The 13,447-nt window shown below is 38.5% G+C and overlaps 1 protein-coding gene across 1 annotated transcript; it reads right to left on the minus strand.

The window, feature by feature from the left end:
* Positions 1-188: 188 nt before the first annotated feature.
* Positions 189-1,159, minus strand: LOC127096518 (uncharacterized). Its single transcript, XM_051035079.1, has 2 exons — positions 1,147-1,159; positions 189-1,063 (listed from the first exon to the last, which is right to left on the minus strand). Exons 1-2 carry the CDS (start codon positions 1,157-1,159, stop codon positions 189-191), a joined length of 888 nt encoding a protein of 295 aa, XP_050891036.1.
* Between the last annotated feature and the right edge of the window lie 12,288 nt (positions 1,160-13,447).

Consider the following 13,447-nt stretch of genomic DNA (forward strand, 5'->3'; position numbering starts at 1 on the left):
AGTTGCACATCTTCAACTATAAACGAATTAACTTCAACTTTTACATTTCCTGCCACTATAAACGAATTAACTCCAACTTTTCCATTTCCTGCAACTATTAACGAATTAACTCCAACTTTTCCATTTTTTGCAACTATAAACAAATTAACTCCAACTTTTCCATTTCTTGCAACTATAAACGAATTAACTCAATCTTTTCCGTTTCCTGCAACTATAAACGAATTAACTTCAACTTTTCCGTTTCCTGCAACTATAAACGAATTAACTCCAACTTTTCCGTTTCCTGCAACTATAAACGAATTAACTCCAACTTTTCCGTTTCCTGCAACTATAAACGAATTAACTCCAACTTTTCTGTTTCCTGCAACTATAAACGAATTAACTCCAACTTTTCCGTTTTCTGCAACTATAAACGAATTAACTCCAACTTTTCCGTTTCCTGCAACTATAAACGAATTATCTCCAACTTTTCCGTTTCCTGCAACTATAAACGAATTAACTCCAACTTTTCCGTTTCCTGCAACTATAAACGAATTAACTCCAACTTTTCCGTTTCCTGCAACTATAAACGAATTAACTCCAACTTTTCCGTTTCCTGCAACTATAAACGCATTAACCCCAACTTTTCCATTTCCTGCAGTTATAAACGAATTAAGTCCAACTTTTCCATTTCCTGCAACTATAAACGAATTAACTCCAACTTTTCCATTTCCTACAACTATAAACGAATTAAGTCCAACTTTTCCATTTCTTGCAACTATAAACGAATTAACTCCAACTTTTCCATTTCCTGCAACTATAAACGAATTAACTCCAACTTTTCCGTTTCTTGCAACTATAAACGAATTAACTCCAACTTTTCCATTTCCTGCAACTATAAACGAATTAAGTCCAACTTTTCCATTTCCTGCAACTATTAACGAATTAACTCCAACTTTTCCATTTCTTGCAACTATAAACGAATTAACTCCAACTTTTCCATTTCCTGCAACTATAAACGAATTAACTCCAACTTTTCCGTTTCTTGCAACTATAAACGAATTAACTCCAACTTTTCCATTTCCTGCAACTATAAACTAATTAACTTTAACTTTTCCATTTCCTGCTCCTATGTTTGCATCTTCTAGAGAGAAACTCTCCGTTCACTGACTGAAGTCATCATATTAACGTAATAATCTCTGTGAAGTGATTTTACAAATTTTATTTTAGAATGCACCGTTGAGCTATATATATACACTCATAATAAGATACCACTACCACTTAGTAATCTCAACAGTACAAGAATTGAAATTGTGAAGGAAAGAAAAAAATGGAAGCGTTTCTTGAAGAGATATCTAGAATTGACGCAAGGTGCGTAATGCTTGAAAGAAAGATGGACAGGTTGAGATTCTTTCTCAACACTGTGCATCAAGGTGGGAATTTTGATGAACGAAGTTTTAGAAATCATACTATGGAATTTGAAGCGTGTCAAGCAAGAAAAGAAGAAGTAAGAAAAAAGATGGAAGAAATGCAAAATGGTAAGTTTATTTGTTGTTGTTATTATTTGCGATATTGATTTCTTACTGTTTTGTGGGTTTTAAGATATTTGATTTCTTGTGTATAACTTAAAGGTGCCTGATGGTGTTTTCTTTGCAATGTTATTGGCGGTGTTCTTGTATATACGTTTAAGAATGGTAAGTGTGTTCGTCTTGGTGCAGTTCTCATGAAACCTTTGAGAGTATTAAAATGTCATGATTCTGTTTTTACATTTTAGATTTGTGTTTTCAGGTTTGATTTGTAGATGTGTCTTGGATGAAACTAACACATCAATAGGAGTCTTGGATGATTTGTGTTAAAGAAACATCAATCAATCTTCAGTTACTTAGTTACAACAATTATAAACTTGTATAGTTTTTGAAGATAGGTAGTACTTTTGGTTGACTTTTCAGATCCATGTATAACCATGTTGGTTAACGTTTTAAGTTTGATTTACGTTGAATTCAACTATAATGTTTCATTTGTATCATCTTATACTTTTCAACATAGTTGCATTTGATATATAGACAGAATCATAGCATGCTTATAACAAGTTGCACATCTTCAACTATAAACGAATTAACTCCAACTTTTCCATTTCCTGCAACTATAAACGAATTAACTCCAACTTTTCCATTTCCTGCAACTATAAACGAATTAACTCCAACTTTTCTGTTTCTTGCAACTATAAACGAATTAACTCAAACTTTTCAATTTCATGCAACTATAAACGAATTAACTCTAACTTTTTCATTTCCTGCTCCTATGTTTGCATCTTCCAAAGAGAAACTCTCCGTTCAATGACTGAAGTCATCATATTAACGTAATAATCTCTGTGAAGTGATTTTACAAATTTATTTTAGAATGCACCGTTGAGCTATATATATACACTGATAATAAGATACCAGTACCAGTTAGTAATCTCAACAGTACAAGAATTGAAATTGTGAAGGAAAGAAAAAAATGGAAGTGTTTCTTGAAGAGATATCTAGAATTGACGCAAGGTGCGTAATGCTTGAAAGAAAGATGGGCAGTTTGAGATTCTTTCTCAACACTGTCCATCAAGGTGGGAATTTTGATGAACGAACTTTTAGAATACATACTATGGAATTTGAAGCGTGTCAAGCAAGAAAAGAAGAAGTAAGAAAAAAGATGGAAGAAATGCAAAATGGTAAGTTTATTTTTTGTTGTTATTATTTGTGATATTGATTTCTTACTGTTTTCTGGGTTTTAAGATATTTGATTTCTTGTGTATAACTTAAAGGTGCCTGATGGTGTTTTCTTTTCAATGTTCTTGGCGGTGTTCTTGTATATACATTTAAGAATGGTAAGTGTGTTCGTCTTGGTGCATTTCTCATGAAACCTTTGAGAGTATTAAATTTTCATGATTCTGTTTTTACATTTTAGATTTGTGTTTTCAGGTTTGATTTGTACATGAGTCTTGGATGAAAGTAACACATCCATAGGAGTCTTGGATGATTTGTGTTAAAGAAACATCAATCAATCTTCAGTTACTTAGTTACAACAATTATAAACTTGTATAGTCTTTAAAGATAGGTTGTACTTTTGGTTGACTTTTCAGATCCATGTATAACCATGTTGGTTAACGTTTTAATTTTAATTTACGTTGAATTCAACTATAATGTTTCATTTGTATCATCTTATACTTTTCAACATAGTTGCATTAGATATATAGACAGAATCATAGCAGGCCTATAACAAGTTGCACATCTTCAACTATAAACGAATTAACTCAAACTTTTCCATTTCCTGCAACTATAAACGAATTAACCCCAACTTTTCCATTTCCTGCAACTATAAACGAATTAACTCCATCTTTTACATTTCCTGCCACTATAAACGAATTAACTCAAACTTTTCCATTTCCTTCTGTAGCGGTGTATTCGTCGCCATATGATTTATCGATTAAACCATAAGCAAAGCAATACAATGAAGTTTCGAGTCGCCACCGCACTTTTATTTATCCAAAGGATTGGCTAAAAAGCGAACAAAAGCCTAAGAAGTTTTACACGTAGAAAACTAATAAAAGATCAGAGATTCCGGGTAAGGGGTAAGTTACGCAATGGGAAGGTGTTAGGCACCCACTACGTCCTAGGTACTCCTAGGGAGCCCTTTTCACATTTATTGTAAAAGATTGTTATTTGTTAAGACATATGCATTGTGCAAACATGAGTGAGATGGTGAGAAAAGAATATACAAGTTTTATTGGGTTATTGGGTTCGAACGGATGAACCCGTTGCCTACGTACCTTCCATCAAAGGTAAGGATCAGAACGCCGTAGTTCGGCTAAAAGATTTCCAAAAGTGAGTTGGATTCAATTTTAAACAAAACAATGGACGAGGCCAAAGCAATTGAGTGAGTGAAGTTAATTGATTGTAATTATGAAAATGAAGTCAAGTATGATTAGGATTGATTCAGAGAAGTATTATGAAATGAAGTTTGAAAAAGTCAAGGACTTGGGGTCCAGGTTTTTAGTTTGAAAACATGAAGAAGTTTGCACAATGTCTATGTCAAGTTTAAGATCAAAGTGTGAAAAGATTCTAGGACACAATGAGGAATGAATGAATGAGGATGGATAGTAGAACTTCTCAGGAGTTCACTTCTTGAGATCATATGGGAAATGATTCAAGGGTGTCCTTTGGAATGGAAAGTAAGTAATGATGAAATAAACAAACAAATGATACCGGATGCCACTCAATGGTCTTACTCCAATCTCATAAACAAAAGCGGATATCGGATACCAATAGCTGGATTTACACCAATCTCCTAAAACAGACATGGATATCAGAGGCCACTCAGTGGTCTTACACTAATCTCCTCAAAAAGAAAACAATGAAGAAATATGGAAGTCAACTGCCAGCTTGTGGGACTTAGGTTAACTCCACACATGATCATAGGAAAGCGAATGCCAACTTGTGGGACTTACAATTGCATCCTCTCACAAACAAAGAAAGCAAAACAGGGATGTCAGATGCCAACTTGTGGGACTTATTCTAACACACAGTATGATCCTAGGAAAACAACTGCCAACTTGTGGGACTTACAATTGTATCCTCACATACAAAGAAACAAGGCAACAAAGCAAAAGTAAGATGAGTGGCCAATATGATGGTCTTATACTCACTTCCATATCATAGGAACAAATGCCAACTTGTGGGACTTACAATTGTCCTCAATGGGTAAACAACAATAATGATGTCAAACAGACAAAAGAGATGCTCATGCATTAATGGCAATTGATGATGATAAATGCATAACATACAGGCAAGCAAGTGCATATGAAGCAACCAAACAGTCAATGAGAATCAAACAACACACTCTATAGCCAAACAAGGGGGCTCACACAAGAGGGTTTGACTATGAAAGTCCACTGTAATGGGTGAAGGTCGCTCTTAACCTTGCCATTGAGAGGCTAAGGTGAAGCAGATGAAAAGGAGATGAGGGGTGTGCCTCATTGCTTCTATCCCTGATCAGGGAGAGCATGTAAGAAAGTGTGGGAGTTCAGAAAGTAGGAACTCTCTCCACATTATTGACTCGATTAGATCTTGGGTATTTATCTCAATGCTTCAACCATGTAATGGGAGCAGAGAGAGGACACACTGAATAGTGGGGGATAGATTGCTTATCCCTACCTTCCACCAATTGCCTTACTTGAAGGACTTTTCCTGCTTGGGACAAATTTAAACACACACAGGCATTGCCTCTTAAGGAGGACTTCAGACAGTTTGCCCGGTCAAATAACAGACCGGGTCTCCAGACTACATGAAGAAGAAATGTTTATACCTCAAAGCAATTGCTAAAAAGCAAAGCAAGCAACTAAAGCAACTAAAGTGTACCTGAAAAAGTCAAACTTATTAGTAAACAAGTCAACAGTTCAAAGCAAAAGGAAATAACCCAATAGTTAACCACAGAGGGACCAATTGTGCAAGGCACAAAGACTCAAGCATGTGAGTCACACCTACAAAACAAAGGTTAGCACAATAAACAATTCAACTCAATCAAATTTGAAATGTCTTGGAAGCATTGGTGCTTAACCTGAAACAGATGAACTCAACATAAGCTTAGAAGACCACTAGGACTAGCCTAGGGTCAAAGATGAAAGAAAAAGTCAAGGCAGCAAGGAAAAGTCAACTCAAAGTCAAAGTCAACCAATTAGAAAGCAATCACAATTGGGCCCACATTCAAATCATGCATTATGATCATTTCATGAACATTTGAGGTCAAAGTAAGGCAAAGGAAAGCATACAAAAGTCAACAGAATGACTTGCATCAAAAGTCAACCTAAACAATTTCAAAAATCATCAAATAAATCACACTCAATCCTAACATCTAACATGGTAGACATGTAAAATTTCATGGCATTTGGATGAGAAGAAGGCAGTCAAGTAAAATCATGAAGTCAAACCAAATTCAAGTAAGCATGGTGAAGGTCAACAAACATGGGTCAACTTCAAAAAATCATATCAATTCGAAAACAGAAAAGAAATGAATGAGATTAACACCAATGCAAAGCTTGAGATGTCTAGTTATCACATATGAAATTTCATGGTCATACAATATGGTATGAGGATTTCCCAAATGATTTGGCAACATGTAGCACAAAAAGTCAACCATGAACTAGGCAGGGAAGAAAATTCACAATCAAATGGAAAACAGCACAATTAATTCCAGGAAAAATCACACATGAACTAGACATGTAAGGGAGGGATCATGCAAAATTTGGGGTCATTTGGATGTAAGGAAGCATGTCATTTAAAATCAAGAAAATGCATATCATTAGTGTGACACCAAATGTAACACCTAACTTCAAAAAATCATATCACACAAACCACAAATGAGAAATCCACAAACTTTATATCAAAATGAAGGTGAATGTGTCTAGTTTCATCACAAAAAATTTCAAAGTCATTGGACATAACATGAGTATTTCACAATTGAAATGGTAAGATGTATCATTTATGCACACATGTTGGGAAAACAATTGTCAATAAAAATCCAGTCAATGAAAAAATGATTAAAAATCATAATTAAAAACTAGACTCAATCATGAACATGATGGAAAAATTTTCAGGATTTTTGGATGAAATTTGATTGAAATATGAATTGTGGAAGATGGATGAATATTTGAAGCAACATGAACAAAATACAAGGCATGGCAAGTCAACCTAAGTTGACCGATGGCATTTTTGCAATTCTGCCCATCATTTATCAAAACGGCAGTGTTTTGGAGGGCCAAACGAAATAACCTGATTGGTTGGCCCTCAATGAAACAGTGACACCAACAACACTAGCCAATCAAACTTCAAACTTTCTGGGAATTGTTTCGCAGCTAGGGTTTTAACTAACAGCCACATTCATTCATCATCATGCAATTATCATGCTTATCAAGATCCAAACGAAAATCATCATGGCATGGCAAGCAGTAGGGCATCATTACAATAGGCTCATGCAACATACAAACAAACAAAGAAACCAACACACGTACAAATTCTGGGCAAGCTAAAAGTTCAACAACAGGGTATGAACTTCATCACCTTCATGAGTTCAAAATTTCCAAAAGTTCAGAAACAGAAATTGGGCACACAAATAGCTTCATCCAACGTTAAGTAGCATAAATCCACCAATGATTTTCATTACATCAACAACATATGAGCAAATCGAAGAAAAACAAGTTTATGCAACAAAAATAAAATCCAGATTTCTCAGCTATCAAGTAACCATTTGCCACGATACAAGTTGTAACATGTTCAGCATACAAGAGCCTAACCTAATCATAACATGGTTTTGAGAAAAGAAGGAGTCGAGATTTTACTTGTTTTTGAAGCAATGGAAGAAACAGTGCTTGTTTGAATGATTGGAGCTTGAACAGATGAAGGTTTTGGTCCCAAATGGTGCACTCTTGGAGAAATTATGCTCAACCTCGCTTGACTCGACCCTAGCTCCAAGCTGCCATGGGAGAAAGCTTTGAAGATGCAGAGCTCAAAAGAGGGTTACAGTTGGTAATTGATGGTGAAAATGGACTCAAAATGTTGTATAGGTGAAGGAGGGATCAAGGATTGCTCGTGTATTTTGATGGTTTGCTCAGAATTTCACCTTTTGCAAAAATGAACAATGAGGGAATGAGAGGGTTTTGTCGTGTGGCTGCAGCTCTAGGGTTGTGGAAATGAACAAAAAATGGTTTATATGCATCTGTTTAAAGTCCTTTAATCAAGTAGTAACTTGGCTTAGCTTAAAATGAATCAATTGCCATGTTGCTAATCTCTTGCACAAGTGAAAAGGAGGGGTATGTTTGCCACGAGCTTGGGCCTTAAACAGGCTGCAAATGACTTATACCAATGCTGTTTTAAGTTGGCTTGTGAAATGCTACATCTTGCCTTCACGCATGAAACCAAATTGCACCTTTTGCCAATTATGCAACTTTGCCAAAATAGTGATATGACAATGGTATGAACATGATTTTAGAATTGGAACAAGTCACAAATATGATATAAAAGCAATCTCAATTGGCCAAATGGTGAAAAAAGTTTTAATTCAAAAAGTCAAAGTTTGGTCAAACTTTGATTTTAAATGAAAAAGGTCCAAAAATGCCATTTTGAATGGTAAGGTTTTGATGAGTGAAATTTATATTTTTGGAAAGAGGATGAAAAATGTGGTTTGTAGGAAAAAACCCCACCAAATTTGGCCTTGTGGTTTGAGAGATATGTCCCTTTGAAGTTCAAAATTTTGTGAAAATGAATTGATCATATCTTGACAACCACACATGGGATTTGAGAGTTCTTGGACTTTTTGAAAATGGGAGAACAAGATCTTCAACTTTCATGTTGGGCAAAAATTCATTTGGAGCTTGTATCATGATGCAAGTTGAGGATCAAGAAGTTTCTATTTTTGGCAGTTGAAATTACAGGTCCAGTTTCTATTTGGGAATTTTTCTGATTTGCTTCAAATTCTTCCATGATGCTGATTGCCATGACACATGAGGCCTATTAGGACATGAATAAACTCCTTCAAACCATTTCTATCCATCAAATCCAAAGAATCAACCACAGTTGACCAACTTTGACTTTCTAGGGTTTTGGACTTGACTGTGCACTTCTGATGAATTCCAAACCCTAATTCCTTGAGATTTTGACTTCACATGATGTCCCAAGACATATGAACTCTTGATGATTGATCATGGTGCCCAAATTCCACAAGAATGGCCACCATCCACTGCTTTGATTGATTGTTGACTGTCTAGGGTTTTGACCTGGTTGTGCACTGACTGCTGACCTCTGAGCCTTCCACCCTTGACTTGAACACTTCAAAAAGACCTCCAAGTCATGTGAACTTGTTGGACAAACCCTAGGACCTTGATTCCTTGAGAAACACCTTTGCTTGATTGGTTGACTGATCTCCTGATCAGTTTGACCTAATTCTTGCTTGCTTGCTCTTGAGGCAACTGAGGACAATGCAAATGCTATGCAATGGACTATGATATGTTATGACCTAATATGAAAATGTATGTACAATGATAGGTGCAAATTTGAGGTGCTACAGCTGCCCCTATTCAATCAGCTGGGAACCCGAACGGATGATAGCAATGGCTGTCAGACTTCAGGGTAAACAGGGATTGAATACAAAAGAACCGTAGAAATTTGCACCGACTGGATTAGATACAAAGATAACCACGTCATTTACCGATGACAATTGCACGACAGCTTCAGAAAAGCAGAACCATTTACCGATGGCTGAAGAACTGGAACCTTGATATGTACCGATATCAACTTCAGCACGACCATTTACCGATGGCGGCTGGGGAAAACAGACTTCTGAAAAGCAAAACCATTTACCGATGGTTAAAACTGGGATTTTGATATTTACCGATATCAACTTCAGCGAGGCCATTTACCGATAGCTGCTGGGAAACAAATTTGATGTAGAGAAGAAGCAAGACCATTTACCGATGGTGGCTTCAAAGAAACTGGACACTTACCGATGTCAACTTAGCAAGACCATTTACCGATGGCTGCTACAACTGGGAATTCGATATTTACCGATATCGAAGAAAACTGGGCCATTTACCGATGGCATCTCCGCTTGGGGAGGAACAAAATCTTTTGTGGTGATACCAGACGAGACGTTTACCGACGACTTCTGGGGTTTTTGATTTATTAACAGGGGAACAAAGAATGACCAGACATTTACCGATGACTGGGGTGAGACACGATGTTTACCGACATCGAAAGATGATGTTTACCGACATCAAAAAGAATGACCAGACATTTACCGATGACTGGGGTGAGACACGATGTTTACCGACATCGAAAGATGATGTTTACCGACATCAAAAAGAATGACCAGACATTTACCGATGACTGGGTGGAAAAATTTATTGGTGAGACAAACAAACATTTGCAACTGAAAACCGGGTAGGACATTTACAGATGACTCTACTGGGGATTTCTAGCTGGGGATCTATCAGACATTTACCGATGACTGAAAGAAAGACTCGATGTTTACCGACACCGAAGCAATGGCGTTTACCGACACCAAGAAAAGACCAGACATTTACCGATGACTGGGTGGAACTCGATGTTTACCGACACCGAAACAAATAAGACACACGCGGGTGTTGACATGACACTTACTGGTATCACAAGAATAGAATCTGGGATATGTTGAAGCAAGGCTGATCACTTGCGGGGGTCTCACTGGGGAGAAACAAATTTCTGTCACCATCGGGTGAGGAAATAAACCTCTGTGGGGATAATCAATTCTGAATGCTGTCTGTAGCAACTGTAGCAGACTTGCTGTGCTGATGTTGAACAAATGTGATCCGCCTCTGCCGGGGAATACGGTCTGATGTGGTTTCGAACACATGAATGCATATGTTTGAATTTTTCCATGGCGTAATGCTCCATATGGATGGAAATGCTACGCATTTTTTGAGGATGCAATGATTTACTATATGCAATGCAATATGATGCAAGCTCTGCGGGGAGAGATACACAGGACGACTGTACTGAGGGATCTTCAAGACAAATCCACTGGGGGACAAAAAAGACAACTGCTGGGGAGCCGTCAAACAAACCCACTAGGGGAAGACAAAGCAACTCGCTGGGGAGTAATGAAACAGCTCTGTTGAGGAGAAAAGAATCAACTTTGCTAGGGGAAAACAAAGGTAACCTGCTGGGGATGGCCCAAACAATCCACGAAACATCCACTTGGGGAAGCTAAATCAGGCGACTCTTTGGGGATGAGGCTTCATGCAAACCTCAGATAAAATAGACTGCTTTGGGGAATAACTGCTACTCCGCCGGGGACGACCCACAATGCTCACAAGTAAAAAACAACTCGGTTGGGGATGCGGATATCGATCTGCCACGATAACTCGCCCAATCCTCTGGTAGGATAAATTCTGCTGGAGAGACAACTGCTTCGCTGGGGAAGGTTTGAACAATCCATAGACCAGGATAATGATTCTGTCTGGGGAAAGCACTGCTGGAGAATGCTCACAGGTGACGACCTTACTGTGGAAAATATTCACAGGTGACGACCTGCAAATTGGAACAACAGATGCCCCAGGGAGTATATGGACAAGACACGCTCAAGTGTTCTCAACATTCAAAATGATTTTCAAATGTTTTAACTTTCTGCACGTCATTGTTTAGCCTTCATGTTTTCATATGCAATGTTTATCAAAAATTCGGACGTTTTTGCAAACAAAACAGTAAAAATAAAAACAAGAGCAATTTATCTGAATAACGACTTTTATTGATTGAAAGTGTGCCTGAAAAGGCAAATACATTGGGAAGCAATTCCTAGAAAGAGGTAATTGCGCACAAAAGGAAAATAAACTATCCTAATGGCAATGTGAACACGGCATCCACTGTTTCCCAACTCTGTTATAACTCATAGATCATCAGTTTCCTCCCGATTCCTTGCTTTCTGAGAAGAATGACTGGACCGATCACATCTTTGGAGATGGCAGCTGACGAAGCATGACGAAGTACAGATGACTCAGACTGTAGTTTTCGCTTTAATCCCTCTTTTGGCTGGATCGCCCTTTCGGGTTTTCAATCCACCGGGATACCCATTTTTGCCTGGACTATTTTGTTCTTTTTGTCCAGCGGGTCAATTTACGCGAAGTATTTTTTGACTACATCTGAGTTGACAGGGGAAGGAAAGTCTTCACCGTCCATAGTTGTAAGCATCAAGGCTCCACCGGAGAAAACCTTCTTCACAACATATGGACCTTCGTAGTTAGGGGTCCACTTGCCCCTGTTATCTGTACCGGGAGGAAGGATCCTCTTCAAAACTAGATCGCCAGTTTGAAATGTCCGAGGACGCACTTTCTGATCAAAGGCTCGCTTTATCCTTCTCTGATACAACTGCCCATGGCAAACAGCTGCTAAACGTCTTTCTTCAATAAGGCTTAACTCATTAAACCTTGTACGAATCCACTCGGCTTCGTCCAGCTTGACATCCAATAATACCCTCAGAGAAGGGATCTCCACCTCAACTGGTAGGACTGCTTCCATACCATACACAAGGGAGTAGGGGGTTGCCCCGGTCGACGTACGCACTGAAGTACGGTACCCATGCAAAGCGAAAGGCAACATCTCATGCCAATCTTTGTACGTAACGACCATCTTCTGCACAATCTTCTTGATATTCTTGTTAGCTGCCTCTACAGCACCGTTCATCTTCGGTCTGTAAGGAGAAGAATTGTGATGTTCGATCTTGAAATCTCTGCACAAATCTTTCATCATTTTGTTGTTGAGATTCGAACCATTGTCAGTGATGATTCTCTCGGGAACTCCATAACGACAGATGATTTCTTTCTTGATGAACCGAGCAACCACTTGTTTGGTGACGTTGGCATAGGAAGCTGCTTCTACCCATTTGGTGAAGTAATCGATCGCAACCAAGATGAAGCGATGTCCATTAGAAGCAGTTGGCTCTATCCTCCCAATCATGTCAATGCCCCACATGGCGAACGGCCAAGGCGAGTTCATGACATTCAACGGGCTTGGTGGTACATGCACCTTATCAGCATAGATTTGACACTTATGGCACTTCCGAGCATATTTGAAGCAATCGGATTCCATAGTCATCCAATAATATCCGGCTCTCAGCAATTTCTTCGACATTGCATGACCACCAGCGTGGGTACCAAACGAACCCTCGTGCACTTCTTGCATTAACATGTCTGCTTCGTGTCTATCCACGCATCTGAGCAGAACCATGTCAAAGTTCCTCTTGTATAGCACATCATCCTGATTCAGATAAAAGCTTCCAGCTAGCCTTCTCAGGGTCTTCTTATCATTCTTCGACGCACCCTCAGGATACTCTTGAGTCTTGAGGAAGTTCTTGATGTCATAATACCACGGCTTATCATCAATAGCATTAACAGACTCGGCTGCAAACTCATATGCAGGCCTCTCGAGTCGATTCACCGCAACATGTGGCACATGATTCCACCAATGAACCTTTATCATGGAGGATAAAGTAGCCAAGGCATCAGCCATCTGATTCTCGTCTCGCGGGACATGATACAACTTCACCTTTTTGAAGAACGTCAGTATTCTTCTGGTGTAATCTCTGTACGGAATTAGATGTGGCTGGTTTGTATTCCAATCTCCATTGACCTGATTGATCACTAGAGCTGAATCTCCAAATATATCAAGTGTTTTGATCCTCAGATCAATGGCTTCTTCTATCCCCATGATACAAGCCTCATACTCAGCTTCATTGTTGGTGACGTCGAACGTCAATCTGGCAGAGAAAGGTATATGGGCACCTTTGGGATTGATCAACACCGCCCCAACACCATTACCGTTCATATTCACAGCCCCATCAAACATCAGGGTCCACTTGTCATCAGGATCCGGTCCTTCCTCGACAAGCGGCTCTTCACAGTCTTTCGTCT

Source organism: Lathyrus oleraceus, chromosome 6, assembly GCF_024323335.1.
Source record: "Lathyrus oleraceus cultivar Zhongwan6 chromosome 6, CAAS_Psat_ZW6_1.0, whole genome shotgun sequence".
NCBI classification, from domain to species: Eukaryota; Viridiplantae; Streptophyta; class Magnoliopsida; order Fabales; family Fabaceae; genus Lathyrus; species Lathyrus oleraceus.